Source organism: Leuciscus leuciscus (genome assembly GCF_965113295.1).
Source record: "Leuciscus leuciscus genome assembly, chromosome: 19".
NCBI lineage: Eukaryota > Metazoa > Chordata > Actinopteri > Cypriniformes > Leuciscidae > Leuciscus > Leuciscus leuciscus.
In genome coordinates, this window is record NC_138743.1 from 6672504 (window position 1) to 6694623 (window position 22120).

Consider the following 22120-nt stretch of genomic DNA (forward strand, 5'->3'; position numbering starts at 1 on the left):
ACCTCACAGGGGGTGTTGATCTTGATCTTCAGGCAGGATATGCAGAGTCCGGACCCTCAGATTGCGAGCTACGGACGGGGCCTACGCCAAAAAACTTTATTGTTTGCTGGGTTGTTAATAGATGGATAATTGTCACAGTATTTATTCTCCCGAGTCTTTCTGGTAGAAATACTTTTCAAGTTCAGTGCACTGACAATATTTACATTCAATTAGAAGTAGCAAACCATTTTTTTTTTTTTTTAAATGTATTGGTTGCAATTGTTTTAATTTACAAACCAAGCAATGAAGACACAAAAAGAAACAAGCTGAAGTGAAGTAAATGTAATTACAATGTGATCTGTCGGGGTGTTGGATTTTTAACAACATCCCAATAGTAACCAGCCCAAACAAACAACACTCATTTACAGATTATCATACAAATGAATGAGGGCATAGTTATATGTGAACACTCATAATTTATGATTAAGTAAATGTTTAAAACCATATCAAATATGCAGAGGCAACCCAATAGCAGGCAAGCCAGGCAATTGCATGATTTGATTTGTTAAACATGAAAAGGACTTATCCGTCTGGCATGGCTGCTCGCTCTAACGTTAACTAACATTAATCTAGATAAATGTTCGCTATTATTAGGTGCATATCCAAGTGTTTGTGCGGTGTGTGGAGCGCGCACTGCATGACATGGAGGCGCCGACGCAATTATTTAAATTTGTTTTATAATAATAAAACAAAGATTAAATTATATTTAATAATTATTTTATTAAAATAATTATTTTATTTTATTTTCCGGACTATAAGTCGCACTTTTTTTCATAGTTTGGCTGGTCCTGCGGCTGCGACTTATAGTCAGGTGCGACTTATGTATCAAAATTAATTCATACTGACTGACATGAACCAAGTGAAAACATACCGTCTACAGTCGCGAGAGAACAGATGCTGCTCCTGTAGCCTACCCCTGAAAAAATTTACTGAAAACAAATGAAAAACTGTTAACTGAACGTTAACCTAAAGACAACTGAGAAAGCCTGAACACAAACAAAATGCCCCCAAAAAGAAAAAAATCTCCATGTTTTCGGTGCTGATGCATGATGTAACTTAAGGGTGGCGCTGCCAGTAAAGCACCTAAAAGCTGTCACAAAGAACCGGCAAAAGTAATGATTATGAATATGTCAAATATAGCATGGAGACATTTTAATTATTTATTAATAAACAATGTTTTCTGTGTCAGTGTCGGCTGCAAAGATGAAGTTGATGATGCTGACTCGCGATCTTCGCAGTAGTGAACGCGCCAGAGAGAAATGCACAATTCGGATTACATGAGCAGAGAACAGTCTGTTTTCTTTCGTTTTTAATACGTTGCTTATACAAATAGCCTACATTTTATTTCAACATATTTCAGTCGATTTTTATACTCATCTCAGTATAGCAATACAGTTTGCTAAAACATCATCATTCATTCACACACGCGATTTAAATTTAAACTGTCTTTTTGCGAGCTGTGGTAAACAGCGCGCATCCCTGCCGTTCATTCATTCACAAAACAGAAACGCGATTCACGTGAGAAGGAAAAAAAAACTTACTACAGTTTTCCTCAGCTCAGTCGGATCCTTGCTCCTCGATATACCCGCACTTCTGAGGGACATTTTCCATTATTATTATTCCTCACAGTGCTGCGAGACGGTGTAAACAAGTAATGATCTGAATAAACTTGTGTTTTCTCGAGCTGATATGGGGGCGTTCACAGGTTTGCGTGGATTGCCTCATTCATTTGCATTTGAATAGCGCGCGCTCTCCGAAGGCGGAGTCACATTACATTTGAATGAGCTGTAATGAGCTCGACTGGAATCGCTCTCTTTTAATACAGATTTCACAAGATGAGAATATTTGTTTTTTATATAAATTACTTCATTTAAAAGAAGAGAATTCAAGCTTCATGCCTGTGTGTCTGTATGCCTGTTTGACTGAGTATTCGCTGAGTTATTGTTCATTTTCGGACGCGTTTCAGAATGGACTTCACTGGCAGAGAGAAGGCAGAACTCGCTTTGTGTTTATTTTTCATTATTTGGCAAAAAGCACAACACTTTGTTTTTATTGTGAGTATACACAAAAATAATACACATTTAACAGAATCGATTGATGTATGAAACTCCTATGGAAAATCAAAGTCAACAGAGTATTTATGAGTTTCTTTTACACTGATAAAAAAAAAGCGAGCTGGTATCGCCGGCGATACAGCCGACCTCAGGGGGTTAATTGTTCTGTTTAAAAGTAGAGATTTCAAGCTTTATATGTCTCAGGTCTGTGATGCAAGTAGGCTACCTTATACGCTGAGTTTCGGTTCATTTATGAGACAAGCTCCAGTTCACGCGCCGGCGCCTCCGTGTCCTGCTTATATGTCTGCTTATTTATTAAATCCAGGCAATTGGTTGATGAAACATTGATTCAAATTAAGATACAATTAATTTTTTTGATTAAATTAAATTTAAAGACAGGCTTAGTGCTTTCTGTTTGAGGTCTCTGTGAAAGTTTTAAAGCAGTCTTTTAGTGCCGCTTTCAGAGCGGTCAGTCACGTCCGTAACGGAGAACTGTCAAGTCCGTAACATTGTTTTTTCCTCATAAATGCGAACACGAAAAATAAAATGGAGAAATAAGATGTATATCCATCCAATAAGATGGATTTTATTGATAGGCTACTGATTTCATTGTATTAGTAACATACACAGTGTCTTTGCATTCTGATTTAATTTATTGATTTAATCTAAGAAACCTGACATTAAGATGACATATATGACAATAAAAATTCATTTTTAGATTTGCTTTTTTTTTCTTCTTTTTTTTGATGGATTTGTAAAGAAATCAGATATTCTCTTCTGACTCGCCATAGTTAGCTGAGTTTGTTTTCTCGTTTGAATATTCTAATTTTAGCATAGTCACATTTACTCAGATTGACTTTTGAAATATATTTATTTCTCAAAATCACAAAACCACATTTGACATCATATAAAAACGAAATTATATTTTAAACAATTTTATGAATAAAGGTAGAAAAATAAAAACCTGTTTAAAAACAAAATCTTTATTTCAAGTCATATCATTTTAAATTCTCGTGCTGTCAGCAGGCCTAGTTCCCGCGGCCATGCATTCACAGTACATTCAAGCACAGTGTTGTGCCCTGCATATATTTATTCCAGACTATATATGCTTTTTGGGCTGGTGCACAGGGATTCCCAACCCTGAGTCATGAAGTCACCCAGCAATACATATTTCAGAGACCTGGTTGATTTAATGCTTTACATTCCCCTTCATTAGTGAAATGCAAAATTTATAGCCAAGAGACGTTAAAATGTAGCATGTCATGGGAACCAACAACAGCACATACATTTAGGCTATACCCATATTTCTATATATAATGCAGCCACTTTAAATTCACATAATGTTTCACTTCTGAGTAACAGAAATATATATATTTTTAAATATAATGAAAATTAATTGCCAACTAAGACAAGTTGAGGAAAAATACCAAGTAAAACACAAATTTGTAAATATTTGTTTGAATGTTTTTGTAATGAGCAGTTTTTAGAAAACCAGAATGCCACAATAATCACACAATAGTCAATGAAAATACAGTTCCAAACAGCGCCACAGCAGAACAACTGCAATTGTCTAAAAGGAGTAGTTGTGTAGGTGTTAAATATATATTTGTGTTTTTGAAAGAATAGGTTGAACATCAACCAGTAATCTCAATAGAACAGGGCCTTGGCGCCATCTACTGGCAATTTTATATTGATATTTAGTAGTTTAATATTTATTTAGCCTCCTTTCGGCATTTACAGCAGTTTAAATGAGCTTGCTAGAAGTTCATAGAACGGTTTTTTATAATATAGAAATTCTGAATATAATTAAGTAATGCATCCATCCACTCTACTATAGAGCTTTTTTATTATTATTGTAGCCTATAGCCTATTTCCTATTCCCATGCATGCTCGTGCATAATTGATATTGTAAAATACATTCAAAGCTTTTTACTGTTGAGATTAGTTTTTTTTTTATGTATCCAAACCTAAATAGTATTTTCTTAATATTCTTCAACGATGTTAAAAGCTATGCCTATGTTAAATAGCTATTAATGTAATTTTCTCTGCTGAAAAATATTTCATCTAATTTAATAATAGCTTAAATTATCAAATCTTCTAGCCCACACTGTTTGAACAGTGTCTCAAATAAGACAAGTCCATCATACAAGTAGCTGCATAAAAGTATGCGCTATTTTGAAATTAGCCAAGGCACATTACGTATTGCGTTCAGACGGGCAGACGAGCAGACGTTAAGACGGGCAGACGTTCTCCACACGCACGTTAACACGTCTTTAAGCTTGGTTAGGAAAGAAATGACACAAAGCGATCGCCAAAAAGTGCACAAATCACACCTCATATCGGAACGCCATAGCATGCACGCGTTTTCCGCGCGGCACGAGACGCGCCTGAGTGCAAGCTATAACCTGTTAACATGGGAGCCGAAATAAAAACGGACACGCCACTCAGCTGAGACGCTCACGCCACGCAGCCAGTGTGTCGCCGGCCTTAGGTTTTGGTTGAGGCTAAGTTGCATGTAATTATGCATAATTTACTATTATTGCTTTGGTAAGTACATGTAACATATGTAACAAGGACACTGTCAAATAAAGTGTTACTGTCTTATTTTTGTGAATTGTTATTCTAAGAAAAGAGAATGAAGGATGTAAGATTGAAGATAATATTTTTAACAAAAGGCCAAGAATATCTCCAATACAAACATATTTTTGTAACAAATACATGCATTTTCATATTAACAGTCTTCAGGAAACAAGTTAAACTGGTTAGTTGCTGTCTGCAGTATCTTTAGGCTAACAATAAGCTTCACTGACCTTTTGAACCAGGGGTAAGATATTGCATATATAAAGGGATTGATGCATGAATTCGTGTAAAATAAACACAGTAAAGCAGAGAGGCTCACAGATGACTTTTGAAATTGTTTCATATTAAGCATACCTATATACCAGGGAACCCAGCAAATGAAATATACAAAGACAATTGTGCTTAATGTTTTTGTTGCCTTCACCTCTGATTTCCTGGAGGATTTGAGATTTTTCTTTGTAAAGTTGGAGATGGATTTTGCTTGTCTCAAGGCAACTGCAAAAATTCTTACATACAGGATAAACATCACTATACACGGAGTAATGAAGCTCACTATCAAGTCGGCTGAACCCAAGGCGTTGCTGAAAGCCACTGCACATTCTCTAAAACAGATCACAGTTGTCCCTGTCAGGTTTAAGTTTCCAAAATTCACTGGTACAAGATTATAAAAGATGGATGCAGCCCATCCTAAACTTATGCAGATCAGTGTTTTTCTCATTGTCATTTTGGACATATACAGGAGTGGATCACACACAGCAAAATAACGATCAACAGCCACAAGAATGATGTTGATGAGGGACACAGACAACAAAATGTACATAATTATATGAAAGATACGACAGTGCGACTTTCCCATATAAAAACATGAGTTAATGCTCCTGACGCTTTCAACCGGCATCACACAAATTCCCACCAAGAAGTCAGATACGGCCAGTGAGAGGATGAGGAGGTTGGTCGGTGTGTGAAGCTGCTTGAAAACTGTTATGGTGATGATGACAAGTAGGTTTCCACACACCGTCAGCACAGAGATTGTAGATATGTACAAGAAAAACAAGACATTGACATAATTCAAATGAAAGTCCAGAGAGCAGCTTGTATTCCAGGAGGGAAAGCAGTGATGCTCAATGTATTCCATGGAGAAAGTCTTCACTGCTTTAAACTTCAATGCATGTGATATGGCTGCAGATCCAAAATCCTAAAGATGATTTCACTGCCAGTTTGCTTATATAAGTCCAATGACAGGTGTCATTTATGGGAGTGACCAAAAATTCTAAGCATTCTACAGTCATCAGAGTTTACAATTATCATACAACTATAATCTATTTTTATGTATCAATCTTATATTGTGTCATGTTGATAAAAAAAAAGTAACATTGCTATTAAAATTAAATCCCCCGGTTTCACAGACAAGGCTTTAAAGGGATAATTCACCCAAATATTAAACTTCTGTCATCATTTACTCACCCTCAAGTTGTTCAAAACCTGTATGAATTTCTTTCTTCTGATGAACACAAAAGAAGATATTTTGAAGAATGTTGGGAACCAAACAGTTGATGGGCCTCATTGACTTCCATAGTATTTTTTTTTTCATACTATGGAAGTTAATTGCCGCGTTTCCACTGTCGGGCCAGGGCCGGGCCAGGGGCCTCATTTATAAACGTTGCGTACGCACAAAAGAAGGCGTACGCCGCTCTCTACGCAATAATTGGTATTTATAAAAAGCAAAATTGACGGGAAAATGTGCGGTCCTTCACGCAAGCTCTGACCCAGGCGTACGCACAAAAACGGGTGAAATGAGAAATGGCGACACCGTCGGCAGACGGAAGAAACACGTGAAAGTGTGTCAAAGTGTGTGAAACTTTAGACCGTTGTGTAAAAAAAAATGACAATACTGCCTCTCATAAATAACATGAAGACTTTACAAAGCAAGTCTTACAATTAACAGCCTACACGAACACCCGTTTGATCGATCAAAGTGTAAAACAAACAAAATCAAACGAAAATTACAACAGAAATGCTAATTAACACATATTTGCAAAAAGAAAAGTGAAATATGTTCTGCAATAATATTGGCATGTTGTGCAATTCATCCTCATAAATAATATAGTAAACAGAACGAAATAATGTACAAAACTGATATTCTCGTCAATGTGTCCATCTGGCGGAGCAGATAGATGCAATTAGATAGATAGATAGATAATTAGGGAGATATATAGATAGATAAATAGATAGATGTATTAATTGTCCACTGGGGAAAGTTGTTTTCATAGTAAAACATTTCTTCATCAGCTACGGAATCATGGTATTCATGCATATGCCTTTAGTTTGTTTTATTTTTGATAAAATAACGTATGACGTATGCCTCAACTCTGGCGATGCACTAGACGCTTTTTTGCCTCAACTTTGATGTCCGACCATTTCTTCTTTATTTCGGCCACGGTCGAGGTTGTGAGTCTGCAGCATTTACGCCGTCTGCAACCTTTTGCCACTCAAGTGCCTTTTTGGCATTAGTAATGCCCACACTGTGCCCTCCAAACAACATTTTACTCCTCTTTTCCACCTCGCCAACGATAACTTCTACTTCACATTGAGTGAAGTTACGTTTTTTTTTTATTTCCTCTCTGTGTTTGCCATGATTTCGCAATCAATGAATATTAACTTGTGGGCGTTTCACGGACTATTTATGGGCATCTACGGGCGTGACATGAAGCCGCAAAAGCTGCGCTACATTTAGAATTGATTGTGATTTATTAAGGGAAAACTGCTTAGGATGTGCGTGCGCACGGTTTTATAAATCCGAATATTTCTGTGCGTACGCACGTCCTATGTTTCATCCGTACGCCACTTCTGACGCAAATCCTACGCAAAGTTTTATAAATGAGGCCCCTGGGCTTTAAACGGGCCGTGCCGGGCTGATAGCCTCGGGCTAATAGCACCGGGCCTGCGTTTCCACTGTCGGGCCAGAAGCTCCACAGCGCTTCACTAAAACACGCCCGTAACACGCCTCTCTGGAACAACGTCACACTAACCCATTCACCAACTGTGGTATTCTATGAGTAGCGTTTGGTTAGCCTACAAATAATCAGACCGAACGTTGCATACAGTGCTTTATTACTATACCAGCCCTCGCTCCCAACAACGTGCCAATATCCCTCCGCCTGATATCTATACAAACGTAATGACGTACTGTAAGCAGTACATGCAAGTTTACTGATATAATCTGAATATTACATCACTTCTTCTTATTTTTTTTTTTAACTCATGAACTCAGTTATGTTGTTTCAACTTTCAGTTACTTGAGTAAATCAACAACTAAACATTAACTTGGTCTGTAATCAACAACAAGACTCTATGAAGTAAACAAACAGATTGCTTCAGTGTAATAACTCAGTTAAGTGCCTACTCAGAAACAATTTCAAATGTAGGATATAGAGCTGCCTTTATATACATTCTCGGATTCTGGACAAACCTTTTTTTTTTTCTTTTTTTTTTAAAGACACATTCTCTTCACTTAACACTTAACGCATTTAACACATAACGGTTGTGTCACCTAGTCCATATCACCTATAGTGTATTGGGTCCATTTCACAGTCCTACTCAGTCCATGTTACCCGTTTTTCAGGCTGTGACAAAGTCTCTGAGGAATTGTGGAGGCTGTCGGTGCCTAGCAGGGTACCTTGCCACCACAGGGACTGTGTCGGCAGTGACTTCTTCATCCTCTTCTGCTGTCGATGTGTCACGCAGACCAGGGTCAAGCTTTTTGAAGAAGGATGAATTTCTTGTCACTCGATGTCCATTCCACTCAGCGGTGACCATGGAGCCTTTGACTGTGGTTACTTTGTACGGCTTGTGGTTGTATGGTGCTGTGAGTTTATTGCGCCTGGGTTGGGAGCACAACACCATGTCACCAGGTTTGAGAGAGTAATGTGCAGCGTGTCGGCGAGTGTCTGAGCACGCTTTCATTTTGGCTTTGGCCTTGTGGTCTCTCCTGCGAAGATCCTTGTCCGATCCAGTGGGTGTGCTCACAGAAGGCATCTTTGTGTGTATCCTGCGTTTGAGCAACAACTCAGCGGGTGATGTTGTTGTTGTGCTGTGTGGTGTTGAGCGGTACTCACGTAGGAATGTGTAGAGATGCTGCTTCCAGGGGATGTTCTCCATGTAGGCAACACGGAGGCATTTTCCAAGTGTTCTCATAAACCTCTCTGCAGTGGCGTTTGCCTGGGGCCATAGTGGTGTGATCTTTCGATGGTGAAATCCCATGTAGGCTGCAAACTTGCTGAACTGCTCACTGTTGAATGGGGGGCCGTTATCCGTTTTCACAGAGCTGGGAATGCCAAACATGGAAAAGATTTTATCTATGACAGGGATGACAGAGTTTGCAGAGGTGGAGTGTATAACTTCCACCACGGGGTATCGGGAGTAGTCATCTACGATGACTAGCAGGTGTTCACCTGTTGGTAGTGGGCCGTAGAAGTCTGCACTTACATCTTGCCAGACTGTGTCAGGGAGATCGGACATCTGCAGAGGTTCTGTGTGTGTTTCAGGTGTGGTGGCTTGACCTGCTAGACAGTTTCTGACCATTGCCTCGGCCTGTCGGTCGATGCCTGGGAACCACACCTTCTCTCTCAGGAGGGCCTTCGTTTTTGTGATTCCCTGATGTGCCTCATGGGCGAGCTGAAGTACTCTGTACTCGAGGGAGGAGGGAATGACGATTCTGGAGCCCTTAAGTATGATGTCATTTTCGTGTGATACTGTGAGCTCGCTTTTCACATGTTCATACTGTCTTAGCGCAGCGACTTTTGTGACTGTGTGCCATGCATTGTTGCGTATGAGAACACTAACTTTTTGTAATGTTGCATTCTTGAGTGTCTCAGATTTGATTTCGTCCAGAGTCATCGCTTTTGGTGTGTTGTTCTGCATGATGAAGTTTACATATTCTTCAGCCACTTTTGTGGCACGGGTGTTTTTGGTAGGTGTCTGTGCTGGGATTGGATGGCGGGACATGTAGTCTGCTGGATTATCAGTCCCTTTCCTATACTCTATTTTGAGTTTGTATGGCTGCAGCCGGAGTCCCCACCGCTCGATGCGGGCAGGCGGCTTGGACCTTGGGTTGTTCCAGATTAGTTCGAGTGGCTTATGATCCGTCACCATTGTGAACTCTTTGCCGTAGATGTAGAGATGAAAATGTTCGCAGCTCCATACAATTGCGAGCGCTTCACGCTCTGTTTGAGAGTAGCGCTTCTCGACGTCGCTGAGTGCTCTACTTGCATATGCGATTATGTGTTTCTTTTCTTGGTCTTTTTGCAGCAGTATTGCCCCTAGCCCGACTGGACTAGCGTCGACGATGAGCTCCGTTTCTCTGTTCGGGTTAAAGTATGCCATCGTGGTCTCGCTGGTGAGACTCTCTCTCAGTGTGCTCAGTGCTGCATCCTGTTCTACGCCCCACTGCCAGGTCGTGTTCTTCCTCGTGAGCTTTCTGAGGGGCTCTGTTACTGTGGCAAAATTAGGGATGAAGCGTGAGCAGTAGTTTGCCATGCCCAAAAGACTTCTGACCTCCGCAGCATCCTTCGGCTTGTCGGCTTGGTGTATGGCGTCGACCTTCTTGGGATCTGCTGAGACACCGCCAGCAGAGAAAATGAACCCGAAGAACTCAAGTCGCGTCTTGTTGAACTCACACTTCTTTCGGTTTAGTGTGAGGCCACGTTCTTTGAGTCGCTGGAACACAGCTGTTAAGCTCTTGTCATGATCAGCCTGTGTCGCTCCGTAGACGATGATGTCATCGCTGAGATTCTTCACCCCTGCGATGCCCTGAAGTGTCTGATGGATCTTGTTTTGAAACACCTCCGCGGCTGAAGAGATGCCAAAGTTGAGGCGCTTGTATCTTCTCAGGCCCAGGTGCGTTGTGAATGTGGTAATGTACCTGCTGTTGGGATGTAGTTCCAGCTGGTGATATCCCGATGTCAGATCCAGCTTTGAGAATATGGTCGCTCCATTCAGTTCATGAATAACGTCATCCATAGTGGGAGTTAGGTGTCGTTCTCTTTGGATGGCTGTGTTTGCTTGTCGCATGTCGACACATATGCGTACCTTATCTGGATCTTTGGGCTTTTGTGGCGTTACGATGGGCGAGACCCAGGGTGTTGGGCCTGTCACTTTTTCTATGATATCCTCATCTTCCAGTCTCTGTAACTCAGCTTCAACTTTTTGACGTACATGAAAAGGAACTCTGCGGTGTGGCTGGCATGTGGGCTGTATGTCTGAGTTTATATGTAGTGTCACTTGAAAGTCTTTCAGCTTACCAATGCCATCAAACAGCTCAGGGTGGCTGTTCACAAGCTCATCTGCTACTGTGAGGTTCACTGAGGGAGGGCTGATAGAGCGTATAATTTTGATCAGCCCCAATTCGTCAGCTGTCTGGTAGCTGAGCAGGGAGCAGCCATCACCTTTAATTACATAGAACGTCCCATCTGTTTTGGTCTTGTTCTTCGCCTCCACGCAGCCTGTGAATTTCCCTAGGATGGGCAGTGCGTCTTTGGACCCATAGGCAAGTATTTTGAGATCTGTGTGTAGGAGGCGGGGCTGGATGCTCAGCTTGTTGTATGTCATTTCACTGATGATGTTTACAGCAGCACCAGAGTCAATCAGAGCTGGCACTGTGTCTCCATATAGCTTGATTTGTGTTAGCGGCTGCTTACTGTTGCTATTGCTTTTAACAGTGTATGCATAGGATTCATCACTGCTTGAAGATGACTTGGGTTGAGCTGGTTCACTTTGTGTTTCCACCTGATTGATTTTCTTTCTATAGCTTTTCTTGTATCCCTGTGTCTCAGCTTGCTGCTCTGTGTGTTGTGGTTTTGACCTGCATTGTCTGCCGAAGTGGTTTTGCTTCCCGCATGCTTTACATTGTTTACCCTTTGCAGAGCATTCATTTTTGTGTGGCCACTCACCCCCACAGTTTCTGCATTGCGTGTTGCTGCCACCCGTTGGACGTTTTTGGTATGACTTCTTGTGGAGTTTTCTGTGTATTTGATTCACAGCTGTAGTGGGATTAGAACCCTCTTCGATTCCCTTTGACTGCAGTTCAGAAAGTTCTAGAGTCCTGCCGTATTCAAGCAGTTCTTTTAATGTCTTGTTTGCCTCCCTCAAACCGTATTTGCGCACCCTGGAGGACGTGCAGCTTTGGATGATCTGTGACTTTATTTCATTGTCTACGTCTCTAAACTCACAGTATTTTGCCAGCATACGAAGTCTCGTATTGTATGCATCTAGATTCTCACCGGGCTGTTGTGCAGCTTTCCTGAAGACGTACACTTCGTACTGGACATTCTTTTTGGGCGAGAAGTACTCGGTGAGTTTTGCTTTCACGTCTGCATACTTGTCTGCCTCCGCCGCCACTGTGTCGTATATGTCGTGCACTCTTTCGCCAGCCAGATGCAACAGGAGGGCTTTCAGTCTTGGGTCCCCGGTTATATTCACAGCTGTAGTGTAGTTCTCGAACCGCTGAAGCCACTTATTCCACCTCGGCCCGACAGAGCTGGGTTCGCTCTCTGTATCAAACGGTGGTACGGACGGGCTGTGTGCTAGCGCCATGCTAACTGTCCGGTTGCTAACTAGCTAGCTCACTTACTTTACAGCCGGTTGCTTTCACTCCGAACTTTCTTCTGCACGCAAACGTCCGCTGTCCAGGAGACGTTTTCGTTATTGTTGACCCTCGTCGCCAGTGTGGTATTCTATGAGTAGCGTTTGGTTAGCCTACAAATAATCAGACCGAACGTTGCATACAGTGCTTTATTACTGGGCCGCCTATACCAGCCCTCGCTCCCAACAACGTGCCAATATCCCTCCGCCTGATATCTAAACGTAATGACGTAAGCAGTACATGCAAGTTTACTGATATAATCTGAATATTACACCAACAAATGGAAGTTTTATAAGAAAACTAATCAGAAATCAACAGCGTTGAAAACAAACATGATAAAAGCGGCCGTTTGCTGGCATTTTTGTTGTTTACTTGAATATTTAAAACCCAAGCATCGATGTTTTACCACAGGTTTACAATAAAAAGTGATACATTGATCATAATGAATTAATTTATGTCAAAATTGCACATTAGTCACTCATAAATAAATTACCGTTAGGTCTATTTCACAAAAGAAAGAGGACACACTTACTTCTTCAGTCGCGTCTGTTACTGTTTATCTGGTAGTTACAGGACATATTTACATCACATTTAGAAAGAATGATAATTTCTACAAATATATGCCACCAAAAATACGACCTGAGGAGCTTTAGCACTCTCTCGACTCCCATACAGATATTTTCAGTCAGAGAAACAGACGAAGCTCCCGAAAAAAAAGTTGCTTTATTTTATGATAGTCCGGTATAAAGAGACGAGACGTAGGCTACTGACAGATAAAATAAAAACATGACTGTGATAGCCTTTATTTTACTATTTTTTTACTATGCGTATCTTCAAGCGTTTACTATGTTTACTATGGTAATGGTTAGCGCGCATAGTCTTTTACATCACAAACACAAGGCATTCAAACATGAACGCGAGTTAAATTATTTTAAAAGTCTTTAATGCTGACAGAATCATCCGGCGCTGCCGTCTCCCGACTCAGGTGAACTCCGCCTCTGTTCGTAACCACTCCTCTAGCCCGAGCTGGCCTGCTCTGGCCCAAGGTATTCGACGGGCCAGAAATCCTGGCCGTTGGCCCAGAGTAAGCCCCGATCAAGCCCCGGAAGTGACAGTGGAAACGCGACTGGCCCTGGCACGCACTAGCACGGCCCGGCCCTGGCCCGACAGTGGAAACGCGGCTAATGAGGCCTATAAGGCCTAATCCTGGCCTAATCTAAACCCTGTCTGTGAAACCAGGCCTGTTCTATTTGTTTTGGATTTACTTATTGTGCTCTTGAATACATAATTGCAATTTAATTCTTGAATATTCCTTCCTAATAGAAAGTACACACACACACACAAACACACACACAAAGGTCAGCTAAGAAAGCAGAGAATCACAGTCTCATTTTTTTTTTTAGATATTCGAATTGTTCGGCTACTTGATTTCATTCTCAAAAACAATAAAAGGTTAGTAAATAAATTTTTTTTGTGTGTGAATATCTGTTCACTTTCATAAGTGCATGATATTTGACATTATATAATGGCCGGTTCAGATTACGCGATTTTTTTGTCTTATGCGATAGTCACTGTGTCAGATGATTACACGATTTTGACTCCTAAAATCGTGTCGTGTCGTGGACAAGAACCATGTCAGACTACACGTTTCTTCCAGACCAGTCATCGCGTGCCGTCTTTGAAGATGCGCGTGAAGGCGAAACTAGTAGCGCCTGACTTCCGGAAACGAACGTAAACAAACAATGGATGAAGCGGCGATTTTCGTATTGGCTGTCTTGTGTTCAGAAAAAGAGAAAAAAGAGAAAGAAAACCCGACAATGGACACGTTCCTGGATTGCACGAAGAGGACAGTATGGACTGTCAATCCTTCAAAGAGGACTTGAGGTAAAATATGTTTAATCTGTAAAATCTAGTCTATGTACATGTATACACACACACACACACACACACACACACACACACACACACACACACACACACACACTTAAACTCACTCACATAATACACACACATAAACTCACTCATTCACACACACTCTCGCTCGCTCGCTCATTCACACACACTCTCGCTCATTCACACACACTCACGCATTCTCACTCGTAACACACATTATGTTAACTGACTGGAATTAGCATTAAAGGTCCCATGACATGAAATTTTCACTTTCTGAGGTTTTTTAACATTAATATGAGTTCCCCTAGCCTGTAGGCTATATGGTCCCCAAGTTTCTAGACATTTCAATCGGTGTAAATCGAGCTTTTGCTATCTTTCTCTGCCTTTGAGAAAATGGAGGCTCATACGCGCTGATCTTGAATCTCCTCCTTATGACGTCATAAGGAGGAAATGTTACCTCCCCTGTCTCTGCTTTGCCCGCCCAGAGAATATATTTTCCGCCCATGACAAAATGCGCTAGGAAGTAGGAACGCGCGATTTTAGTTTGTCCACGAGAGATATCATGGCTTTTGAGCGAGCGAAGCATAACAATTGCTCAATAATTGGATGTACAAATGAACACCGAAGGGTCAATACAGAGCTGGGCTTGCTGAACGTCTGAAACTAAAGTCTGGATCACTCTCTTTGGCTCAGCTACACACCTCGGACAAGTAAGTCAACTAATGATATATAAGTGTGTTGCTTTACTGTTTATGGTTACCTAGATTGTTACACGTAGAATGTGGCTGTAACATTAGCTATGCAGCTATGCAGTTTGTGTGTGAATACACACTGTAACGCGAGTGTTGTACACTTCTTTGTTATTTGGATAACCGTTTTCCTGTTGGTTATATGGCGCGCGATATCCGCATTTCAAGATCGCAGAGCTTGATGTAATTGTAATAAGATAAATACAGACGTTACAGATCTCTCATGAAAATGCAACAGTAGGTTCGCGTTAGCTACATGATAATAACTGTAAACCATCCGAATAAAGTACCGTATCCAGACATAATTTTTTAAACTAACCATTCGGAAACGTCCTGCTGGAGCCGCTGAGTTGCAACTTCTTCATCCGTTGCTTCTCCATCTGGATCAGATTCTGGGTCAAACTGAAATGCTTGAAAGACTGCGTGTCTTCGTGCCATTGCTATATCCAACGTAAACATGCACGCCACGGTACCGTTGCGCAAGATGGTCAAGGCCACACCCACCCTCCACCTTGCGCCGCCTTTCTCCTCCTCATTATCATTTAAGGCTACAGACACCGAAACGGCCTGTCTGAAGGAAGCTCATTCTGGGACTGGCTTAAAGTGGCTATAATTCTGCACCGAGGCTGAATTTTTGGAAAGAGATTTCAGATACAGTACTAGGGACCACTAAGGCCTATATTAAAGCCTACAAAAAGTAGCATGTCATGGGACCTTTAAGCTAACTAATCATTCATTAAATTGTACTTCGCTATAGATAAACTTGTTTGTGTGAGTGTGATTATGTATGTGTGACACATACATAATCACACTCACACAAACAAGTTTATCTATAGCGAAGTACAATTTAATGAATGATTAGTTAGCTTAATGCTAATTCCAGTCAGTTAACCCCCTGAGGTCGACGGTATCGCCGGCGATACCAGCTCGCTTTTTTTTTATTAGTGTAAAAGAAACTCATAAATACTCTGTTGACTTTGATTTTCCATAGGAGTTTCATACATCAATCGATTCTGTTAAATGTGTATTATTTTTGTGTATACTCACAATAAAAACAAAGTGTTGTGCTTTTTGCCAAATAAAGAAAAATAAACACGAAGCGAGTTCTGCCTTCTCTCTGCCAGTGAAGTCCATTCTGAAACGCGTCCGAAAATGAACAATAACTCAGCGAATACTCAGTCAAACAGGCATACAGACACACAGGCATGAAGCTTGAATTCTCTTCTTTTAAATGAAGTAATTTATATAAAAAACAAATATTCTCATCTTGTGAAATCTGTATTAAAAGAGAGCGATTCCAGTCGACCTCATTACAGCTAATTCAGATGTAATGTGACACGCCCACGGAGAGCGCGCGCTATTCAAACGCAAATGGCTGAGGCAATCCTGTGAACGCCCCCATCAGCTCGAGAAAACACACAAGTTTATTTAGATCATTGTTTACACCGTCTTGCAGCGCTGTGAGGAATAATACTAATGGAAAATGTCCCTCAGAAGTGCGGGTATATCGAGGAGCGAGCTGAGGAATACTAGTAAGTTTTTTCCTTCTCACGTGAATTTCTTCACGTGGGTTTCTGTTTATGAATGAATAAACGGCAGAGATGCGCGCTGTTTACCACCGCTGGCAAAGACAGTTTAAATTTAAATCGCGTGTGTGAATGAATGATGATGTTTTAGCAAACTGTATTGCTATACTGAGATGAGTAAAAACGTTACGTTACAGTCAGACGAAATATGAAAGACAACATTTTGTTTAGTAGATTTGGGTACAGTTTTTACTGTAGAATATACTGCCACATCAAATAAGCTTTTGTTTAGCAATTTCTATATATAAAATACTATTTTTGTCAAAAATAAAGTCATCAACTAAGATGTTAGCTGTTCCAATGTTGGCTATATTCAAACTAATGAATACATAGATAAAATGTAGGCCTATAATCATTTTTTTACAAAGAAAGAGTACACTTGAAATATTGTTGAAATTGTCATTATTGTTGTAATTGTAACCGTTTTAATAAAATAGCAAAACATATTTACAAGATAGATGTAAGCAAAATCTTAAATGGTCAATATAAGTCTTCTTCTAAATATATCTTTTGTCCTTGCATTGTGGCTCAGTCAGTGTCACACCTGAGTGAATGGCTCATCATTATGCAGAGTGGGTGGGACATTGTATTCTAAGGTGTAAACCACTCCTCGTTCACGCCCCCCTCGCATATTGGCTTTCCAAGCAAAACCTGTTTTACATCAATTTAAATCAATGTATGGTTTTATGTGAACGATAAAGCAAGACTATTTTCACATAATTTTGAAGAAAAAACTATAGGCGACGACATCCATTAGTCAAAAGTCTTATTGCCACATATTTAGTATGTGTTTTGTGGCCTTATTTCAAAAACTTTAATTTTTAGTTTTTTCGATAACCACGCATAAACATTATTCTCTCAAAAATGAAAACATGTACATACATGTGGCTCACATATTATTGTAGTCCTGTTTGTGCTATATAGAGTAAATTTACACCTTTGCCATTAATATGTTTATAAGCAACTGAAAAAAGCACAAATGTCAGAGCATGTCAGAACACCCCCAGGGCCCAAAAAAACGCTCAGACACCAGAGGGTTAACAGTTACTCACCGGATTGCTGAAGTACTTCTGCTATTTTTCGCCATCATTTTTCTTTTTTAATTCTGTCATGGTACTCTCTTGATGAAACATCATACAGGCAGGAGTACTGTTGCCACAGCTCCACGAACCTTTCCTCCATTTCATAATTCCACTTAGCAACACCATCGTCTCTATTTCGTTTCGGCATTTTTGAAAGCTGTGTATTGAAATGCGTCTGTGCTCCTATTGGTCAATGTCACACGTGATAGAACCCGTCGTGGAGGACCGAAAAAAAAATTAAACATGATAGTCTTTTTGTCTCTTGCTCGCAAGAGACAAGAGTCTTTTTGTACTCTTGCTCGCTCGCTCATTCACACACACTCACGCATTCTCACTCGTAACACACATACATAATCACACTCACACAAACAAGTTTATCTATAGCGAAGTACAATTTAATGAATGATTAGTTAGCTTAATGCTAATTCCAGCCAGTTAATAGTTACTCACCGGGTTGCTGAAGTACTTCTGCTATTTTTCGCCAGCATTTTTATTTTTTAATTCAGTCATGGTACTCTCTCGATGAAACATCATACAGGCAGGAGTACTGTTGCCACAGCTCCACGAACCTTTCCTCCATTTCATAATTCCACTTAGCAACACCATCGTCTCTATTTCGTTTCGGCATTTTTGAAAGCTGTGTATTGAAATGCGTCTGTGCTCCTATTGGTCAATGTCACACGTGATAGAACCCGTCGTGGAGGACCGGAAAAAAAATTAAACATGCTAGTCTTTTTGTCGTGGTGTCATGAAGCATCGCAGACGCAACGTAGGCTGTCGCCCGCTATGACACACTATATGGGATGAAACGATCGAATCTTGCGTCCCGACGCCCGTTGTCGTATACGAATTCCCACAACACTCTAAGTCAAACGGATCGTGGCAAAATCGGGCTAAAATCGTGTAATCTGAACCGGCCATAAGGCTTTTAAAGGTGCTCTAAGCGATGTGGGGTGATGTCACAAATTGTTGACGTTCGAAGTATTGTCAAACAAAACGGAGGCTAGCTCGACCATTGCAATGGTGGATCAACAAATTTCAACTCCACCCCAAATTACACAGGCGAGTGAAGTTGAAGGTCACACAGAAATGTGTTCTAGCTAACTTCCCTCTTCATGCTTCTCTCTCCTCCACTCCCCACTCCCCCCTTCATGTGCACGCGCACTAACCCCCCAACCCCCACCCCCAAATCATTTTTTGCCGTTTGTGGAGCCTGGGCTGTCTACAGAGACCGTGTTTTTTTTTTACAGTGTGTTCAGGGGACAGGCAGCTAGCGGACAGTGAGGAGATGTTTGCTGTATGTGACAAAAAATGTTTCAGCCTAAAAAACGTGTGACATGGCTTAGAGCACCTTTAAAAATAATCATAACGTGTTCTTGTGTTTATTTTGTAAGCAAATATGAAGCAGACTTTATTATGTAAAATAAATCTAGTCCTATACAACAGACCTGTTATTTTCACTTGTGTTAATTAGGCTATTCATCATTAAATTTCACAAAAACAATTACAGCACTCTCCACACTCCCTGAAATTTATTTTTCATTCATCTAATTCATTTTTTTAATTCTTGTTGAAGAAAGTCAATTAATTTAAATTCTATTTTTGATCTAAACAAAAATATATAAAAATATATTTGATCTCATTCAAGAAATATGTATTAGAAATTATTTGTTTTCTCCAATCAAATAGATATAGATTTAATTATACAATTATTTCTCATTTTTAAAAATACAAGTTAATAGAATTTTTTTTTTTAAACAAACAAAAAGATATGGATTTAATAAAACATGTTTCCCATTAAGGAACATTACTTAATATTTAATCTTGTCCAAAATCTAATAAAAAAAGACAAATAATTTTCATTACATTGATATTTATTAACTTATTATACATTACTTCCACACATCCACAATTTCAGTACTCAAGTGTCAGATTTTCAACTTCTAAGAGCTGGCTAACATTGACCTTAGAAAACAGCCTTAACCGAGAACAATGCAGGGATCATGGTGCCCAGGTAGGTGAAGGTGTGGACCCTCTCCATGCAGTCTCAGTTGATGTAGAGGGGGCTCAGATCTGCCCTGCGCTTTCTGAAGTCCAGAATGATCTCCTTGGTCTTTGCTGTGTTCAGAGCCAGGTTGTTAGCCAAGCACCACTTGGACAATTCCAAGACCTCTTCTCTATAGGCTGAATTGTCTCCCTCAGAGATCAGCCCCACCACCATTGTGTTGTCAGCAAACTTCAGTATGGTGTTGCTGATGTGGACGGGTCTGCGGTGTAGAGGATGTAGAGCAGTGGGCTCAGCAAGCACCCTTGTGGGGAGCCCTTGCTCAATGTTCGAATGGAGAAAAGGTTGGGTCCAATTTTAACTGACTGGGGTCTGTTAGTAAGAAAGTCTTTGATCCAGGAGCAAGTGAGTGGGTGGAGTCCCAGATCAGACAGTTTGCTGACCAGGATTTCGGGAGTAATTGTGTTGAAGGCTGAGCTATAGTCAATGAAGAGCATCCTGAGGGTAGGTCCGGACATTATGGTCAGCAATCTTTATCACAATATACGTTATCAGTTGATATATCGTTGATAGTCGTCTTTATCTTTAGGTCATGTTCCAAGAATATTCAAGTTGGCAGTTATAAAACCTCTCATTAAGAAACCACAATTAGATCATAATAACCTAGCAAATTACAGACCCATTTCAAGTCTTCCAATTATGTCTAAAATACTAGAAAAAGTTGTGTCCGCTCAACTGTGCTCTTTCTTGCAAGAAAATTATATCTATGAAAGATTTCAGTCAGGATTCAGGCCGCATCATAGCACAGAAACTGCACTCGTTAAAATTACAAATGATTTACTTCTAGCTTCTGACCAAGGCTGTATCTCAATACTAGTTTTACTCGATCTTAGCGCTGCGTTCGACACTATAGATCACAAAATACTCTTAGGGCGCTTTCACACTAGCACTTTTGGTGCGCACCCGGGTTTGAATGACATCAGAGTTCGGTTCGTTTGGATGATGTGAACGCTGTTTTCCGAACTCGGGTGCGCACCCGCGAACTGTACTCGAGTCCGCTTAAAAAGGTGGTCTGGGGTACGGTTCATGTGAACTGGGGTACGGTTTGCTGCTGATATGAACGCAATCGTACCAAATCGCGGAAGTGAACCGCTATTGATGACGTATAATCTTGCGTGCCTGCGTGCGTGTGTGTTTAACAACTGTAAAAGGGTCTATATACACTTAACTTGACGAAAAGCGGGATTGACGCACTGCAAGCAGAGAGATGATTTCTGCTTGCCTCCACAAAAATTGTCTTCGGCTGGCGGACGGACATCCCGCTGTCTTTGGAACGGTTTTAATACTTTTGCGGCAGACAGACGCAAGTGTGTTTCTGTATCTTTTCTTTGAAAACAAAATCAAAGGTTCAAAAAAAGAAGAACAAATGTGAAGCGAGCAATTCTATCCATTTTGACGCCTTTTCATAGCGGTTACCAAGCAACACGAGTATGCGCCAGCTGCAGCTTGATGACGTAAGTGTACCGCGGTTTGGATACAAATAATATAATGTGAACACAGTCCATCGGGGGCAGGGGGAGGGGGGAGCAATCGAACTCGGGTTCGGAACAAGCAATCGAACCAAGTGTGAAAGCACCCTTAGATCGACTACAAAACTACACTGGTGTTCATGGACAGGCATTAAGCTGGTTTAGATCGTACTTATCAGACTGCTACCATTTTGTCTGTTTAAATGGGGAAAAATCGAAGATAACGTCAGTAAACTATGGAGTGCCGCAAGGAACTGTGTTAGGCCCTCTGCTATTCTCAATATATGCTGCCACTTGGTAATATTATAAGAAAACATGGAATTAATTTCCACTGTTATGCTGATGACACTCAATTATTTATTTCATCACGACCAGATGAAAACACTAAATTATCTAAATTGACAGAGTGTGTTAAAGATATAAAATACTGGATGACGTGTAATTTTCTGCTATTAAATTCAGATAAAACGGAGGTATTACTTATTGGTCCAAAAAACTGCCCACAAAACCTCTTACAATACAACTTTAATTTAGAAGGATGTCCTGTTACTTTATCCACTACAGTAAAATATCTGGGTGTTATACTAGACCGCAACTTGTCTTTCGAAAATCATATTTCATGTTACAAGAACAGCCTTTTTCCACCTTAGAAACATTGCTAAGCCACGTAACATGCTATCTGTTTCTGATGCAGAAAAGTTAGTTAATGCATTCATGACCTCGAGACTAGATTACTGTAATGCTTTATTAGCTGGTTGTCCTGCATCCTCAATCCTCAAGCTACAGTTAGTCCAAAATGCAGCTGCTAGAGTTCTTACTAGGTTAAGAAAACATGATCATTTAACACCAATTCTATCATCTCTACACTGGTTACCTATTAAGTTCCGTATCAATTACAAAGTATTACTAATGACCTATAAAGCCCTAAATGGTTTAGCTTCTGGGTATTTAATGGAACTTCTAT

At 40.4% G+C, this 22120-nt stretch overlaps 1 protein-coding gene across 1 annotated transcript; it reads right to left on the minus strand.

Annotated features, from left to right (window-relative positions):
* Positions 1–4824: 4824 nt before the first annotated feature.
* On the minus strand, positions 4825–5808 carry LOC309483019 (trace amine-associated receptor 13c-like; the record flags this gene model as incomplete). The annotated part of the gene is made up of 1 exon (XM_082148656.1): positions 4825–5808. The coding sequence occupies one exon, from the start codon at positions 5806–5808 to the stop codon at positions 4825–4827; it is 984 nt and encodes a 327-aa protein (XP_082004782.1).
* Positions 5809–22120: the final 16312 nt, after the last annotated feature.